The 19,599-nt window shown below is 41.0% G+C and overlaps 1 protein-coding gene across 1 annotated transcript in view; it reads left to right on the forward strand.

Moving 5' to 3' along the window:
* The first annotated feature begins 225 nt into the window (after positions 1-225).
* Positions 226-19,599, forward strand: part of UGCG (UDP-glucose ceramide glucosyltransferase) — a 37,108-nt gene continuing 17,734 nt past the window's right edge. Inside the window, exons 1-2 of the mRNA XM_082623282.1 lie at positions 226-752; positions 18,945-19,086. Of these exons, the coding sequence (XP_082479408.1) occupies positions 655-752; positions 18,945-19,086 (240 nt within the window). The 5' untranslated portion in view covers positions 226-654. The remainder of the gene's footprint in view (positions 753-18,944; positions 19,087-19,599) is intronic.

Here is a 19,599-nt window from a genome sequence, read left to right on the forward strand (position 1 = left end):
GCCGGTCACTGAGAGGTGGGCGGAGGCCTGAGCCCGGAGGTGGGGAAAAACCCTGCCTGCGTCCAGCTGGAGAAGTCTCCCAGGGGCGCGCTCACGACAGTGACGCCACGGGCGCGAGGGCGGCAGGGTGGGCGGAGAGGAGCGGCGCGCACCGCCCCTCGGAGGCGGGGGGGGGGGCGCGGTTCCGGAGGGCTGGGGCGGGGCGGGGCTGGGTGCGCCGGGGAGTCTGGGCGCAAGCCGGCGGTTTCGATTAGTACGCGGAGTTGCGGCTGCAAAGCAGGGCACGGAGCTTCGCTGCCCGGAGCCCGGCGGCGAGGCGGTGGGGAGGCGGCGGCGGAGGCGCAGGCGTGTGGGGTCCGGCCGGCGTCCGCGAGGGGGTGGAGAGACGAGTCGGAGCGCGGGGCCACGGCCGCCCTGCCCACTGAGTCCGGCCACCGCAACGCCTGCATCCGCGAGCGCGCCCAGGCCAGCGCGCGAGCGAGTGCGCGCGGGCGGGGGCGCGCAGGCCCTGCCCGCCCCTTCCGCCCCCACCCCCCTCCGCCCCTTCCTCTCGCCACCTTTCTCTCCACTTCTGCGACCCCGCGCCGGGCGCCCACCCTGTCCTCCTGCGGGAGCGCTGTCCGCTGCGGCGGCCGGAGCGGGCCAGGCCGGGGGATGGCGCTGCTGGACCTGGCCCTGGAGGGAATGGCCGTCTTCGGGTTCGTCCTCTTCTTGGTGCTGTGGCTGATGCATTTCATGGCCATCATCTACACGTGAGTGAGGGGCAGCTGGAGGAGCCCGTGGCGGGGGTCGAGGCCTGGGGACAGGCGAGGGTGGGAGGAATTTCGCTTTGGAGGGGATTGGGATCGGATGGGGGTGGAGAAAGCCAATTCTCAGACTCTTCCTCCCATTCCCTCTCCCTGTGCATCAGCTGGGGCGGGGGGTTCATTGGAAGAGAAAAGTGGCGAGTGAGGGGATGGCTGGGCTTCAGGCGACTGCACAGCCAGGAGAAAGGAGACTATGCTCTTTTTACGTGTCAGGCGGAAGGTTGCTTGCTTGGTTTGATTGTGTTGGGGATTCGTGTGATTTTTCATCTGGGCCAAGATGTATGGTGTATTGTGTTTTGTGGTTTTCCCTCGACCTGGGCCACGTTTCTATTATGGTGATGATCGTTTCCACTCTTCGGTGAGCTGCACACAGCCACCTGGAGACCTCCCTGTGGATTTTCTTCTTCCTGGAAGAGCTGTGTGTCCTTAGATAGGTGTGAAGCACCTGTCCACCTTGAAAAATGTCCACCAAATGTCTGAGCTGGCGTTGTAGTCTTGAGTCATGTCAGCTTGTACATTTCAGTGTGGTTTTCTTTCCTTTTTTTTTTCCCAATTCCTTATTTATTATCTTGTTTAGATGTGCCCCCCCCCCACACACACACCTTTTCATTAGATGCCTTTCACTGGGGACACAGTGGCGAGCACGACAGAATTCCTGTCCTCAAAGATCTTACATTCCAGAAGGGAGAGACAGATAATAAAATTCCAAATAAGGTTATTTCAGATAGTGATAAAGACTATGAATAAAATAAAACCGGGTAATGGATGAATATGACATAGAGTGTGTAGCTACTTTTGATATTTCAGTTGTTCAAATGTCTTTAAAATGTCTTTATCCTTCATGAGGATATGAAAGAATTGGCATAGAGTGCATTACTCTTGGATTCACTGGATTTTTAGACCCCCAAAAAGATGATGGTGCATAGTGATGTTTACCACCCATTAGAATAAGGTATATGTTAGTAGAAGAGAGAGGAGAACTTTAAGAAATTAATTACTTATAGTTTTTTTTCCTTTTCACTACAGAAAAAGTGTGCTTTTTCCTTTTGGACATGCTGCATTTTATTAGTGTAGTGTGGCATTTCCTGGTACTGGAGAAAGATACTACATTGTACAAGGCATACTGATATTTCTTTGAAGATGAAAGAAAAATGCTTCTTGGACACTGTTGATCTTAGGTTTTGGAGTTTGTGAGCTGTAGGCACTGACATTCTGGAGTTCATTTTAAATATATGAGTTCTTAAAAAACAATTTTGTCACTTTTTCCAATCATAAAAATAAAACATGCTTACTATATAGAGCATTTAGACAGTACAGAGAGGAAGAAAGAAGAAAGTTCAACACACACACCAAAACTCCATTACCTGTCAACCTTTTGTGACTATCCTTCCAATTATATTTCTGCGGTGGGAGGGAAAGGAAGGGAGGGAGGTAAGGAGGGAGAGAGAAAGGGGCCATATTATGGTTGTTCTTTCACCAGCCTCAAAATTCATCTATTTAATAAATACTTTCTGGGAAGCTCTTTTGTATATACAAGGCACTGTTCTAGGTGCTGGAAATAAGATTGAAGAACAATACATGCAGGGCCCCTGCTCACATAGAGCGTCCATGTAAAATGTCTTGAGTAATTTTCTCATGTCAGTAAATGTATGAGGGACTTCCCTGGTGGCACAGTAGTTAAGAATCCGCCTGCCAATGCAGGGGACATGGGGTCGATCCCTAGTCGGGGAAGATCCCACATGCCACGGAGCAACTAAGCCTATGTGCCACAACTACTGAGCTTGCGCTCTAGACCCCGCGAGCCACAACTACTGAGCCTGCATGCCACAACTACTGAAGCTCACTCACCTACAGCCCGTGCTCCACAACAAGCCACCTCAGTGAGAAGCCCGTGCACTGCAACAAAGAGCAACGCAGCCAAAAAATAAAGAAATAATTAATTTAAAAAAAGAAATCTATGATCTCTCCATCATTTTTAATAGATGCATGACATTTTTGTTTATGAGGTACTAATATGTATTCATTGTTATTATGATGGGCATTTAGGTTATTTTCAATTTGTCAAGTTACAAACAATATGGTGATGAATTCATATGCTTACATCTTTGAGAGATGATCTCCTTAGTTTACATTCTGAAAGAGGAATTATTGGGCCAGAAGTGGTGCACATTTTAAACTTTATTACATATTGCTCTATAGAAAGGTTGTATCTATTCATAGTCCTTGTAACATGGTATGATGGTCCCCATTTCCCCTTACTAAGTATCAGGCTTTTTACTGTTTTCTGTTTTTTATTTTCATTTCTTTAATTACTAGTTCCACTGAATGTTTTTCATATATTTAATACTAGTTACATTTAGTTGTAAATTTCATACTCAATCTTTTGCCTGTGCTGCAGTGTATTGCTGTGTTAATCTTTTTAATAGGAAGATTGTTCTTCTGTGATATGTTGCAGTTTTTGCCCAGGTTGTTGTTTTTTGTTTTGTTTTGGTTTTGGTTTTTTTTTTGTCTTTCAACTTTGTACATGTATTTAGCATGGAGAAAAAGTGTGTACCTGTGTGTTTTAGGTAGTCAAGTCTTTTTTTTTTTTTCCTGACTGGTAAAATTTTTTATCTTCTCCATTTCCCCCAACTATTATATAGTAAGTATCTGTTTTTCTTTTAGTATTTTGAGTTTTCTTAGATTCTTTTTTTACACTTTACTCTTACAAAGTGTACCAGTATCCACTATTTTAATGAATGAAGTATTATTACCTTTACTACCATATTACTGGCGAGGCCAGCCCCTCCTTATTCTTTTGCAAATTTTAAACTTTTTATACATTTTTATTTAAAAATGAACTTTAGAACCTTTTTTTTTCAGACACTAAGTAATCTTGTATTTAAATTGGAATTGTTAAATCCACAGCTTGATTTGAAGAAAGTTGACTTCTTTCAACATAGGACCATGATGGATCCCCTTCCCTCTATGATGTATACATAATGATAAAGTCACACTTCTTTCACACTGGTGATGTAGCTTAATACTTCAAATAACCATCTGGGAATGTTTATACTCTTAGACTGTGACAACTCCAGAATAGTTTTAAATTATTTTGTGCTTCATGATAAACTGCAGAATTTTCTTAAATACTTTTTTACTTAAAATACTTCTAGTTTTTGAGACTAGTACAAACTTTAGCTTAATTAAGATACTGTAAAGAGTCTTTGTATTTCTTTTCCAATGCCCCATAAAGTTACCTTTTATATTGACAGTAACAGGATTCAGAAAAGTTATGTGAAAATAGAATAGAGAAAATGCAATTTTTTATAACAGATGAGTAGGAATCTTCTCTTTCTGAAATGGATAACTGAACATAAAGTAAATCAACAGCTTAATTTATGTATAAATTAAATCTTGCCTTTTAAAAAATTAAGTTCTTTTCATCTCATCCCACCATCAAAATTATTTACATGTTTGATTTGATTCCTTTCTTATTGAAGTAAAGATACTTCCCAATTTAGTGAGTTGTTTTCAAGCAGAGCCCTAAGGTTTTGTCCTCTCCTTTTCTCTTCTGTATTTAAAATTGCAAATTTGATAATCTCCACATTTTGACAAGCAAGGTTAAAGAACATTGGCAATGATATTTTGGTTAAAATATTGTGCTAAGCATTCTGTATTTTATTGAAGAATATATTTTCTGAACAGGTGTTCTGTGTCCTCTCAAATCATTTTAAGTGAGGTAAAGTATAAATAAAATAATCATATATTGGTTCTCTCCTAAAACCTTGTGCCTGCAACTGGTGGAAATGGAGCCTATTTTCAAAACCTTATATGCCTCCATATCTGGTCATCAGATTAAGGAGCATAATCTGTGAGCTACTAATGTTTAAAAATGTTTTAGTAATACAAACATTGTAGTGAAATTGCTGAGAAAAACGATAAAACATTCTTTTTTAAAACCAGTGGTTATTTTTTAAAAATTAAATACAGTGTATAATGGTATCTAGTTAATTTAGATTCAATGTTCTATTGTATTGTAACTTCTTAAAATGAGATAAAGAGCTAAGTATTGGCCTGTATTTTAAAAATGGAGCTGAATGTGATTAATACAGTGAACAATTGTTCAATGAAATTTTTTGCTCCAATTTCATAAATATCTTACAGTTCCTATATGCCTACAATTTAAAAAATTGAGATGATTTATAAACTAGAGAACCATTATTTTCAATATTTTCTGCTCACTGGTATCTCTACCTACTGCTTTGCTCCTTTCCAGATTTAGTATCGACTGATGCCTAATCATTTCATAACATATTTTAGACGGCAGACATTTGTGGGATTTTGCCTATAATGTCTCCCCCTCGCCCCCCCATGGCTCGCGGGATCTTAGTTCCCTGACCAGGGATTGAACCCCGGCCCCGTGGTAGTGAAAGCGCGAACTCCTAACCACTGGACCACCAGGGAATTCCCCTATAATGTTAAAGATAACATTCAGATTAGAGCATTTGAAATTCAGGGCTCTTATTTTGAAGATTATTTTTTCCTAAAACAAAACAAAACAAACAACAACAAAAACTAATGATTATATCCTCTGTAGGCGGAGTTGGTTAAGTGATCTTTATGGATTTTTTTCCTTTTTTGAGAGCTAGTGTGGTTTGATAGCTTGGGGGCTGCTGTTTTCTTCCCTGTTTAGCTGTTAGGAGCCATACTGCTAGATAAGAGTATCTAAGCAAGACACCTTGCTTTTTTCTCCTCTCACTCCCCCATCCCTCTCCCTCCTTGGATTTATCATTTTTTCCCCTCTACACATGGTATACTAATGTTTAGTGATAGGCTTTATCTTTTCTATTAATTGACTGGAGGTGCCAGGGTACGGTGGAAATACTTCTTGTATCCATAAATATTAACTGCCCTCTACTAAAGCAGAGGTCCTTTTCCTGAAGATTTTTTCTCAAGTTAATTGTGCCTTTCCTAATTTTTCTAGTATAACAACTTTTATACCTGCTGCACAGCTTTTATTTGTTTGTTTTTTGGGGTTTTTTTTTTTTTTTTTTTTTTTTTTTTTTTGCGGTACGCGGGCCTCTCACTGTTGTGACCTCTCCCGTTGCGGAGCACAGGCTCCGGACGTGCAGGCTCAGCGGCCATGGCTCACGGGCCCAGCCGCTCCGCGGCATGTGGGATCTTCCCGGACTGGGGCACGAACCCGTGTCCCCTGCATCGGCAGGCGGACTCTCAACCACTGCGCCAACAGGGAAGCCCTGCACAGCTTTTGAATGGAGTTTAAATACTCACTGTATCAGGATAACTGTGATAAACTTCCTGTTAGAAAGTAATTGTGTTTTTAATGTGAATTTTAGCATTTCAAATATTATTTTTAGGTAATATGATTTTTTTTTGCCTTAAATTCATTAATATATTGATGTTCTGAGCCTTAGTAGAATGTAAATTGAGAGCTTATTTTCTGGGTTTATTCCTGAGGATGCACTTGGACTTTGGACAGATGTTCATCAGTCAGGGTCATTGCTACCAGAACCACTTTTGGGTGCACGAATAAGGCAATTAAGCCCCTTGAACCTGAGCCTGGGGTAGATACAGAATTGGACTATATTGTGATAGCTTAAAAAGCAAAAAGGAAATCGTAATTCAGTTTTAATATTTAGTGATGATTCTCTTGATTCATCATTCCTCCCTTTTCCTACCTACATTATTAGTTTAGTACATGTTATCTCTGCCCTAGATTATTGAACTCTCTCTACTCTCTGGTATCTTTACCTACAGCTTTGCTCCTTATCTACTTTATTTTTCTTATTGTAACCTAATCTTTCTGGTGCAGTAATCTTGGATCATGTGCTTAAAATCTTACCATGGTTCTCCACTGCCTTCAGTTTAAAATTCAGATGCCTTAACAAGACATGTATAGTTCTGTAGGAGCTGAGCCATCCCCTGTGCCTGTTTCTCCAGCAACACTGAATTACTGGCCTTCCCTTGAATATGCAATGTAATTTTCTTTAGAATTCTCTTTCCTTCCTTTTTTTCCCCTTCTCTCCCTCCTTCCCTCCCCTCCTTCCTTTTTGTTTTACTAACTCCTACTCATTCAAGTCATTGTCGACTTTTAGCTCTTTATTGGAACTGGCACCCCCTCTTATGTCCTTCCACAGTATCTTGAATTTACCCATCTAAACAAATAGGTGTTCCGTTGTCTCTTTCCCCACTTAGATTATAAGCTTTTGAGGGTAAGGAGGTGTCTTTTTTTTTTTACATGTTTATTTATTTTTTATACAGCATATTCTTATTAGTTATCTATTTTATACACATTAATGTATATATGTCAATCCCAATCTCCCAATTCATACCACCACCACCACCTGCCCTCAGTCTCCCCCCTTGGTATCTATGTTTGTTCTCTACATCTGTGTCTCTATTTCTGCCTTGCAAACTGGTTCATCTGCACCATTTTTCTACATTCCACATATATGCGTTAATATACGATATTTGTTTTTCTCTTTCTGACTTACTTCACTCTGTATGACAGTCTCTAGATCCATCCATGTCTCTACAAATGACCCAATTTCATTCCTTTTTATGGCTGAGTAATATTCCATTGTATATATGTACCACATCTTCTTTATCCATTTGTCTGTCGATGGGCATTTAGGTTGCTTCCATGACCTGGCTATTGTAAATAGTGCTGCAGTGAACATTGGGGTGCACGTGTCTTTTTTTTTTTTAATTAATTAATTTATTTTTGGCTGCGTTGGGTCTTTGTTGCTGTGCGCAGGCTTTCTCTAGTTGTGGCGAGTGGGAGCTACTCTTTGTTGCGGTGCATGGGCTTCTCATTGTGGTGGCTTCTCTTGTTGCAGAGCATGGGCTCTAGGTGCGCGGGCTTCAGTAGTTGTGGCACGCGGGCTCTAGAGCATAGGCTCAGTAGTTGTGGTGCAAGGGCTTAGTTGCTCTGCAGCATGTGGGATCTTCCTGGACCAAGGCTCAAACCCATGTCGCCTGCATTGGCAGGAGGATTCTTAACCACTGTGCCACCAGGGAAGTCACAGCATGTGTCTTTTTGAATTATGGTTTTGTCTGGGTATATGCCCAGTAGTGGGATTGCTGGGTCATATGGTAATTCTATTTTTAGTTTTTTTAAGGAACATCCATACTGTTCTCCATAGCTGCTGTATCAATTTACATTCCCACCAACAGTGCAAGAGGGCTCCCTTTTCTCCACACCCTCTCCAGCATTTATTTGCAGATTTTCTGATGATGCCCATTCTAACCAGTGTGAGATGATACCTCACTGTAGTTTTAATTTGTATTTCTCTAATAATTAGTGATGTTGAGCAGCTTTTCATGTGCTTCTTGACCATCTGTATGTCTTCTTTGGAGAAATGTCTATTTAGGTCTTCTGCTCATTTTTGAATTGGGTTGTTTGTTTTTTTAATATTGAACTGCATGAGCTGTTTATATATTTGGAGATTAATCCACTGTCCGTAGATTCTTTTGCAAATGTTTTCTCCCATTCTGAGGGTTGTCTTTTATTCTTGTTTATAGTTTCCTTTGCTGTGCAAAAGCTTTTAAGTTTCATTAGGTCCCATTTGTTTATTTTTGTTTTTATTTCTATTACTCTACGAGGTGGGTCAAAAAATATCTTGCTGTGATTTATGTCAGAGAGTGTTCTTCCTATGTTTTCCTCTAAGAGTTTTATAGTGTCCAGTCTTACATTTAGGTCTTTAATCCATTTTGAGTTTATTTTTGTGTATGGTGTTAGGGAGTGTTCTAATTTCATTCTTTTACATGTATCTGTCCAGTTTTCCCAGCACCATTTATTGAAGAGACTGTCTTTTCTCCATTGTATATCCTTGCCTTAAGGAGGTGTCTTACTATTGTATCTTCATTGCTACTTGGCACTCACTTATTGCATGTCGAATGAATGATCTTTGAATTTTTTCCAGTGGTAATGGTGGGATTCTTGCTCACTCATTAACTTAGTGTCGTTTGGCCATTGTGATTTGAGGTAGATGGACAGAATTTGGGATGCATTCAGTGGCCATGGTCTTCAATGAAATTAATTGGACCAAATGGAATCTTTATCTCACTATTTCTAACTAATCGTGGTTCAGATAGAAACAGGGCCGTATCAATAGCATGTTCACCCACAAATCATTTGTTAGATTTGAATTTTCCCCCCAAGGTTTTCCAAAGGGAATACCTGTCGTTCCATCATAATCTTTACACTTAGATCTGCCCTTTGGGAAATGCAAAGCCATTAGTTGCTGTTAGCAAAATACCTTGATCTATTTATTTCCCATACACTAAAGCTGACTCTTGTCACCAAAGGGTGAGTGAGTGGAGTTTTTGGGGAGGGAGGGGGAGCAAAATTAATAAAGATCTCCTCTTTGTTTTTTATGGTGACGGAATCTTTTGTGTTTTGTAGTGTACAAGTCCGTTGTCCATGGGAACTAGTTTGTGTTTTCCTATAAAGCTAACTCACTATTGGTTGTTCTGTGTCCTCTGGGGAATCTTGTGTCTACAAAGTTAATGTTGCACCAGGTATGCTTTGTGTTGCTGATGAAGCCCGTTTTGCTGCAGTACCATTTTTGACAAGATAGGTGCTATATGGAGGTAACATTAGTCATGACACATACTGATTATTAAACAAAGTAACAGCCTTCCAGGGCACAATCGTAGCTAACAACAACAACAGAAGCCTTTTATATTGGGAATTGCTGGCATAGACTATATGAAGTAGGGGATCTGCTGATCAAGCAATCAACTTAATTTTACATGAAATATTAACAACCTTGATAGCATGGAGCAGAGGTGAAAACTCCCAATGTCAGGTAAGTTGGTTCAGCTGAACTGCACAGCACAGTCTGGGACTGTTGAGCAAGGTGAACCTTTGCCCTCAAGGAATCCATATTCTCCCTTAGAAGCTTCTAGGAAGATTCTTGTGCCTCACTTTTGGGAGGTGTAGCGCTGTCTTAAGGTTGCTGCAAGGGGCTGACAGAAGGGGACGAGCACAGCCAGCCCTCTCCCAGAAGTTTCCCTTCATTCCAGGCCCCCCTCCCACTCAGAACTCAATCCGAATACAAAACTGTACAATAAGTCATTTAAAAATGGTGCAAACCATTAAATAAACTGGTGAGTAGGGGCAGAGAGGAGACTAAAAGATTTGAAAGATAAAACAATTAACTAAAATGACGGAAAGGACAGTAACAATTTTAGAGACTGAGATGTTAGGAAATAAAAATCAACCAGGAAGAACAAGGCCATCCTATCAGCTCACAAGTTGGAAACCCTTATGCAGAGAGGCAGTGAAGGTTCATCAAGCCAAAGCAGCCATAAAGTCCAGCAGAATATTCCTGAATACTCCTTACCATCCCTTGGAGTTCTTTGAAGTGTTCCCTGAATAGATGTCCTTCTAGCTCGCAACGGAAAGCAGGACCCTGAAGGCCTGTCTTTCTTGCCCGTGATTCATCTCTCGTGACCTTTTAGACTGAGGTGACTCTTACTCTGAGAAAGCACCTCAGATGGTACCTACCCTTCTGTTCCCTGTCCTTGCAGCTGGCAGGTACAGCCCTGCAGCAGCGTGCTGTGAGCATCTGCCCCTCCCTGTCTTTGACAGTGACATGGCTTAATTACATGAATTCGATTTTCTTTTTTTCTTTTGACTGCAGCTCTCAATTTCAAGTGTACTTTAGAAATAATTCCTTTGGAAAATGACACGTATTGAAAATTTACCCTGCTTTCTTGTCTTCCCCAATTGCTCCCTTAGTTTCAGGATCATTTTATCCTTCAAAAATGAAACCAATCAAAACCATTGGCTAGTATATAAGAGGTTCATTCCTCTTTTACCTAATGTGTTCCTGAAAATGTAATAAAATCAAATTTCTGAAAATCAAATGGACATACATGTTAGGAGGGGAGATTCTGTTTCAAGAGAACTAAGAAAAGTATTAAAATCCCAGACTGTGGATCTGCTGGTCCTGGTGCCTGGACATGCTGCCACTGACTGAGAGCTTGCCGGGTATTAGGGGCTGCGGGGAGGGGCTTTCTCTCAGGCCTGGACCCCCGGGAGGAAGGCTGCATTGTAGTCTTTGCTTTGGGGACTGTGTTAGGCGTGGTGATTTAATGGTCAACAAAACAGAATACAGTCCACGTTGGAATGCCTGAAAATATCTTCATGAGAGACGGTGGTATTGATTGGATTACATAGTAACCAGTAGTTGCTTTGTACATGGTACTTGCTGCATTGGGCAATTATCTTGCCTCTGCCTCTCAGCTCTGAGGGTGACAGTCTCTCCCTCGAGCAGAGCCAAGGGAAGGGGGAGATTCATGTGGCTACGGAATCCAACACTTTGAGCCAGGCTCTGAGGATAGAGGGATTTCGAGAAGCCAGGACTGTGCAGTACCTCTGCCCAACTGAGAACCCATTTAATAGTCTTAAGGAGAGCTCACCTAAGAAAACAGTAACAGGTCATTTTGGGGCAATAATAATTTGTGACATTTAATGCTTCTCACTCTCATACTTGCATTGTTTTTATACTTTTAGATGACACCTATAGAACTTTAAATTGGTTCCTAAATTTTGAGTGTAATTTAAACCTTGAATACAATTTTAGCTTAAATATTGGATATAATTTAAACTTGACATTAAATGTTTTATCCCATGTTTTGACTTATTTTGTTTTAACCATGATTTGAGACTTTTGATGATTCCCTTTTCCCCCTTTAATCTTTCTTAATACATAAGAGTTGACTTTATGTTTAAAAAGAAAACCAAGCTTTGTGACCACCTAGAGGGGTGGGATAGGGAGGGTGAGAGGGAGGCACAAGAGGGAGGGGCTATGGGGATATATGTATATGTATAGCTGATTCACTTTGTTATACAGCAGAAACTAACGACATTGTAAAGCAATTATACTCCAATAAAGATGTTTAAAAAAAAAGAAAACCAACATAATGGTCTAATCTTTAAATATATATGAAATAATCTTTAAATCTATGAATTTCCAGTCCTTCCTTTTTGTTTATATGTCGCATCAATGTTTGATATCTCTAAATCTCTTATCAGAACTATGGTAATTCAGAGAAGTTACATTTAGTGGAAAATGTCCTTAAAATTAGCAGTTTTTGAAAAAAAATTACCAGTGATAGCTATCACTGAATGTTTACTTTGTGGCTTAATCTCATCTGTTTCTCACAACTATCAATACTTTATGAGGTAGGTACTGTTATTCACACTTTAAACAACAACAACAACTTGAGATAAAGAAGTACCTTGCCCAAGGATACACAACTAGTTAGCTGTGAAGCTGGTACAGAAATCCAGGCAGTTGCCCTCCAGCCCTGGCTCTTAAACCAGTATGCTATATACACTGCCAGTGATAACCTAAAAATAACCCCAGAAGTAGTCCATAGGGATAGGGTAATCTGTATGGGAATTTCTCCAGTTGCTATGAATCTTAAGTTTCTGATAACGGGCAACATTTAGATCACTAGGGAGAGAGCCCCTACTTTCTCTCTTCTACAACTCTTCCCCATTCTCATGCCACTTGTATGGCTCCTTACAGGCTCCTTGTTTTCCGTCCATCCCATAACTGCTGATCTTTCTGAGAGTTTCCATCTCAGCCCTCTTCTGTTAATCTAGCCTTCCTAGGTCCGTGGGTCTCAACTTTGCACTTTGGAGTCACCGGGGAGGTTTTTTTTTTTTTTTTTTTTTTTTTTTAAAAAGCATGCTGCTGCCTGGGTCTCAATTCAGGAGATTCAGATTTATTTGGTCTGGGCATCAGGAATTTTCACAAAAAAAAACCTCCCCAGGTGATTTTCATGTACAGTCAAGGCTGAGAGCAGCTGCTCTAGGCAATTTATCGACAGGTATGGCCTCTACCTGCTTACCTCTTGGTTTCACTTAATTCTCCATTACAATTCATCACTTCGTTATCTTGCCCCTTGCCTTCCCTCATATCAGTCTGCCCTGTTATCCTGTATCCATCTCATAATTTACAGCTTCTCAACTTTCAGAATCTTGCAGAGGTAATCACGCAGCCACGTGGGTTGGTATTACTACACATTCATGGTCTCAAATCTCAGCTAAGCCTACGCTGGTATCTGGCAATACTTCGTTTCTGTTTATAGCCCTGACACCCGTGACTGGCAGCACCTCTTCTACATCTTCACCATTTTACCTTCATCCTTGTCACATTACCTTTACTCCTACTTCGCACTGTGGATCCTATCATGCCATTAATTATTTTTATTTTTTCTCTATTTACCTTTTGACTAGCTCTTTCCCCTGACCATATATACTCAAGGATTAAAAGCTAAAAATAATTAAAAATTAAACTGAAAAACCCTTCTCCATCTAGTTACTCTTTGGCTCTTTTTCACTGTCAGGTTTCAGGAGAAACCAGTGTTTATTCACTGTTATCACAGCTCACCTCTCATTCATTTGCTTCTTAACCATTTTTATCTACCTGCCCCTTGCCCAGAGTACTCTGAGGTCACCAGTGTTCACACATTCTAGTGGACATTTCAGTTCTGTGGACATTTCAATCCAGTGGACATTTCAGTTCTTATCTTGTGCTCTCGACAGCATTCAATGTTTTTCTTTCTTGAACCCTGTCAAAAAGAAAACAGCCCAGCCAAATAAACCCTTCTGTGACTTCACTTTCTTCCTGGCTCTCTTTCTACTCTCCTGGTCACTCACTCTTGGTCTCCCTCATGCATTACTGGTTCTGTAATATTAGTATATTGATTTGTGGCCACCTGCTAATGGCATGCTCCCCCTGGGAGAGCTTATGTATTTACCAAACTGTGGGTGACTCCCATGTTTTCATCTCTAGACTAACCATTCCTTCCAGCTCTATTTAGCCAACCATTTTTTACTCTTCATTTATTTAACATTTTTAAAAATTGTGAACATACTATTGTGTTGGACCCTAGAGACTTGACAGCCTACTGTAGTGTGTCTTCAAGTGTGGTTCACTGCTAGCCTGCATCAGAATCATTTGAGATGTTTGTAAAAATGCAGATTCTGAGGCTCTGGAATGGTCCAGTAAGTTGTGATTTCTGCCTGTGGGCGTTTTGTATACTAAACATTTAAAAAAAAAAAACAGGAGTCTCCTGGCCTGGAAATTGTCTCAGAACAGTAAGCTGAGGCAATTGGAGGACTCACCTCATTCGTTTTTCATGTCTTAGGAATCACTTCTTTACCTGATATTCAGTATCTTTAAAAACATTTCCTATTTTTTGTCTGCTTTGTTTGTTTGTTTGTTTGTTTCAGGTGGGAGAGTAAATCCAGTTCCTGCTTCTTCATATTGTCCAAAAGTTGAAGTCCTGAGGCGTGAGAAAGGGGAAGCCAGGGGTTTTTATACTTATGTAAAGTCAGAGACAAAGTCGCAGACTATTTGTAATAACCGGAAGCTGGAAACAACCCAGTAGTCCATCAACAGAAAGTAGATAAAGTGTGGTATATTAATACAAGGAATACTATGCAGTTGTGAGGCTGAATGAACTATAACTGTACCAACAAGGATGGCGGTTACAAACATGGTGTAAAGTAAAAGAAGCCAGACACAAAAGAGTATGTGCTCCGGGGCTCCATTTAGATAAATTTTAGAACCAGCAAAATTAGTCTATGGTGTTTGAAGTCAGGATGTGGTTACCTTGAGGAGAGGGTAGTTAGTAGAAGGGCACACTCATGAGCTTCTGGGGTTCTGGTGAGACTCTGTTTCTTGAGCTGGGTACTGGTTCCATGAGTATTTCACTTGGAGAAAATTCATTGAGCTGTGTACTTACATGTGACTTTACTATATGTGTTACATATCAAGAAAAAGTACTCCCTGGCTCCCCTACAAAAAGGTCAAGGCTTCAAGCCAAATGCACGATGGGAAGGTAGAGGTGGATTCCCAGTATAGCAGCTGAAACGGAGAAAGTGCTGTACCCAGGATCCTGCAAGAAAGCAAGTTACCTGATCAAGCTAGGGTTGGAAACGGGCACCCACAGGAAATCCTGTGCAAGGTGTCAGGGCAGTAAGCTCACGTTCATGCCACCTAGGTAATGCAGAAACCCTGACCTGAGATACTTAAATAAAAACTGCTTTGAAACCAGGAGACCTTGCAAGACCCTGTCAGAGCCATTCATGAAACTGGCCCACTTGGGGGACTTCACCATTCAAGCCACTTTTGAGATTCCAGGCAAATGGGCTGTTGTTCATAATTTGAAAACTACAAATTAGTTTACAACACACTGGCCATGGCCAAGGTTCCCATCGGCATCATTTCTGTGTGTGGCAGGCAGAGTTCAGGTAGGTATTCTTGCTCTAGAGCTTGGCTCTGTTGGCCTCTCTAGGAGTTCTAAAAGAAGAGCTTCTGTATGTGGGCACCTCCCCCGTTAAACCACAGCTCCTTGACAGTATGGAGTCCGTCTGTTCATCATGGTATCACCAGTGCATAGGATAATGCCTAGTGTACATTTGGGCTCAAAATAGATTTGTTCAATAAGGGAACGCTGAGTAGTCATGGAGCACCACTGTGTGCACAGCAGAGTGCTATGTGATTGTGTGTGTGTGCGTGCGCATGTTGACTTAATGGATATTGTTTTTTTTTTTTGATAAGCATTTCAAGTAATTTGTAGCAAGGGGCTATGTCAGTTGTATTACATAAGTCAAAACAATACTCTCCAAAGTAAGATACTTGTATGCTAGGGGGCAAACTACAAGATGACCCCTTGGGGTGTGGAGGGAAAATTGTGTGTGTGTTTGTATGTTAGAGAGGTGGGGGGGAAGGGAGAGGACTAGATACATAGATAGACAGATATTGGGAGGAGGCACAAATGAGAATTTTTTTAAAGGTCCTGTGATACAGTTGCGCTTATGATGATTTTGAGTAGAAATTTCAGATATAGTACTTATCATCAATTCGCTTCACTGTAAACCTGGAGAGGACTTCATTGTTGTTTGGCAGGTCAGCCTATCTTTGATAAAATGCTGCATTCTTGATATGAAAGGATAGGAGGTATATCTATATTAGCATTTAAAGTAAAATGTCTTAAGGCAAAGGGAAGAAGGAAAAAACAGGATCAACGCTACACTGTTTAGCACAGTTTAAATTAACATTGTTTTTCATCTAAAGCCTCGCCAAATGCAGTGTGTTAGTGGGCTAGGTTTTTCCATAATTGGTCATCACCTCACATGCATGTTTTGTTACAGTTTAATAGCACTTAATGAGCATACAATGGGACCAATAGATTAAAATTACTGTGATTTTAGACTTCTTATTCTAGCCTCCATGTCTCAAACCCTTTCATGATTTCAATGTCGTTGCCTCTCATTCTCTCTGTGCTGCATTCTGGATAATTTCTTCAAATCTAGATTCCAGTTCTCCAGTTGTCTTTTGAACTGTGGGTATGCAACTTCTCTATGACCTGTCTATTGAGCTTCTGATGTCAGTGACCGCCATTTTCATTTCTAGACGTTGTGTAGTTCTTTTCATATATTCGTGGTCACATATGATGGTCTCTCTTGTTCCATCTCTTAGGTTTTGTTCAAGCAACACCTATAGTTTGCATTCTGGGTTCCAAACCCACGTGGTTAGGTGTTCTCCAGGGAGCCTTTTTGCTTTTGTTCCATTTTGCTTCGGACTGAATCCAAGATAGGCGGCATCCCCATCTTCCCTCTGTGGTCCAGAAGTTTTCTACTTTGCCTGTAAGAGATTCCATATTTATTCAATGTTCTTCAGACAGATTTACTATCATTCCTGTCTCAGGCTTGTCACCATTTCTAGGTCACTAGGGACCAACAGATGATCCCAGTGCAAGTATTGTCTCCAGCACTACTCACTCAGGGGTTTCTCCTCATTTCTGACTTGGGACGCTTTCCTTTTATTTCTAACAGTTTAGTCATATATTTAAAAACATGCTTTTGGTGTGCTTGTATTAAGAAGGAGGAGAGAAAATTATAAATATTATGTAAGAATTTCGTGTGTGTATGTTTTGGCTTGAATATGCATTTTTTAAAATCTCTGGAAAGATAAGTAAGAAACTAATAATGCTGGGGAGGTGGTGATGGCGACAAGACAGATGGGGGACAGGAGTGACAGGGAGACTTTTTTATATGAACCTGTTAATATTTTTAGTGATTTGAACCATGTGGATACATAACTGTTTCAACCAATTAAATATATAATATAAACATTTCCTTCTGGCAATCTAGATGTTCTGTACTGGGTGGATTTCTCCGGACATCTAGTCTACTATTTTGTTAGAAATGGAATAGTTGTCATATTTGTGGTTATATAAATTTTAGATCATGGTTTTACCTCTTTCCAGCCCTCTAGATGAACTCTGTAGATCAATATTTTCCAACCTATCTGTGGCAAAGGATCAGTTCTTTAAAAGTTTTCCCATCTGTCATGGATTGATACGTTGGTAAACTACAGTGAAAATAAATGACTGACCATATGCTTGGATGGCATGGCAATGTCAAACTGCTATAAAAGTTTCTAAATGCTTTCTCTCCATTTCTTTTCATCACTGGCCAGTAAAAAGCAACTTGTGGACCACTGCCACACTGAACAGCACTGCTGTAGATGGTGCTCATTATTTTCTGGCGTTTGATGTTATGGATGAAAAATTGAGACCACACTGTTCTTTAAATTTTTTGTTGGTTTAAATTTTTTTCCACTGTAGGTAGTAACCTGCTTTTCTTTCCGTAAAGATGCATTCTGGCAGCTGTCCCCAACCTTTCTGACATCAGGGACGGGTGGAAGACAATTATGCCATGGATCGTGGGTGGGGGAGGGGATGGTTCAGGCGGTAATGCGAGCGATGGGGAGCCGCGGGATGAAGCTTTACTTGCCCATTGCTCACCTCCTGCTGTGCCGCCTGGTTCCTAACGGGCCTCGGACGGGGATGGGGGGAGGGCGGGGGGGTTGGGGACCCCTGCTTATGACCTTATCTGAAACATGAGATGTTTGCTGCAGCACACCCCTGCCTTAATTAGGGGAGTGAGCCTGTGGCTGACTTCTGTGGATGATGGTACTGGTGTACTTCCAGATGAATAGTATATTTCACTATGCATTGATACTGGCGTTTTCTTGATCTTCTAGAAGGGTTGGTTTTCATGCTATTAAGTCTGGGCCGCCATCTGGCTGCCAGCAACTCTAAGATGCCATTGATTTCAGAGATGTGGAAGAATTGTGTCTTAAAATATCCTGCAGTTGGCCCCATGATTGTCCCAGCTTCTAATTACTGTTGAGTGCTTGGAGACTTGCTAATGAAAAGAAGGGAAGACGCCCTTGGTGACTTCCTTTAGAAACTTCAGCACTCTGCTGAAGAGTGTCTCCTCTCTTTATCGTGACAACCTGACATGAACTGGAGCACATTCTCTCTTCTCTAATTGGCATGGCTTCCCCCATTAGGAGCCCTGTGCTTCATTCCCCATGGGATGGAGCAGTGCTGAGAACCTTGGCCAACTTATCTGTGATTTGGTGACACTGGTATATCTTCTAGTGTCCTTAATAGGCATTTCTGTCATCATTGAGATTTTTTTTCTTACCTTCAATTTCCCTCCATTCCATCCCTGCCATTCTGAGATTGTGAACATTGGGAGTTCTGATAGTTATCCCATTTTCTTGCTTGCCATGCAGGCTGGCTTGGTAGTTCTTCCAATCAGTGGTTGTGTGGACTGTTTGTTATAGAAAGTTCTCAGATTTTTCTGGTTACTCTTCCGTATTTTTCTGGTGCAAATAGGGTTTTTTTTTTTTTCCCTGCCATGTTTATAGTTCTTTGGCCACCTTGATGGCGATTTGGGAGGAAGGTCAGTTAATGTGTGGGCTAACACTGTCATTTGTTACTTCAGCTGATATTTATTGAATGCCTGCTCCAGGCCTAGCACTGTTCTGGGTTCTGAGAGTACAGCACGAAACAGCAGTCTTAAGCTTCAGCCTTCACTGGAACATTCATTCTGCTTAGTTCTGGTTTTCCTCAACTGGAAGCTTACCTGGTTCTACTTTCTTTCATTTTCAAATACCCCTTTCGAAAGATGCCAATTAAAAAAAGAATTCAGTAATTTATTGGTAGCTTGATACATACTTTATATAGATTCGGCCCTAATATATTCTCCAGAAATGTATGTTAATATATGTATCATTTGCTTTTTAGCCGATTACACCTAAACAAGAAGGCAACAGACAAACAACCATATAGCAAGCTCCCAGGGGTGTCTCTTCTGAAACCACTGAAAGGAATAGATCCTAACCTAATCAACAACTTGGAAACATTCTTTGAATTGGATTATCCCAAGGTAAGAACAGTGTTGTACTCATAGGAATGGGCTAGACCATACTTTTTTGTTCTTATAATAAACACCTAGAGAGAAATTTTGACACTGTATCAGGTGAAGGTATTAAAAATGCATGATGGTGTTGGCTTCCTCATACTTATGCTCTAGTAGTAGTTGTGGTTGTGGTTGTGATCACAGGACAGAAACCGGGTTGAGGAAGGGGTAGAAATTCCTTTTCTAACTACCTATATGTCAACCTGAATTAGAAATCCCTGAATAAAGCTCCTGGAACGCAGACAGCGTTAAGTGCCCGGTAGTTTGAGTATGAAAGTCTTGTTCCATGAGAGTCGGTCGCAGTGAAAGTGAGAAAACAATATTCAGTGGTCAGAAATGGGATGCAGGACAGCTAGAACTAATGATGAATCCCCTTGAGAATCTGACTTTTGGGGTTAGAATTAGTGGTAAGGTGGAGCTTCATCAATACCGGATTTTTCACAGGGAGATCAGCTCAGTGCTTTGTGACCACCTAGAGGG

Source organism: Mesoplodon mirus (assembly GCF_964341445.2).
Source record: "Mesoplodon mirus genome assembly, chromosome: 1".
NCBI classification, from domain to species: domain Eukaryota; kingdom Metazoa; phylum Chordata; class Mammalia; order Artiodactyla; family Ziphiidae; genus Mesoplodon; species Mesoplodon mirus.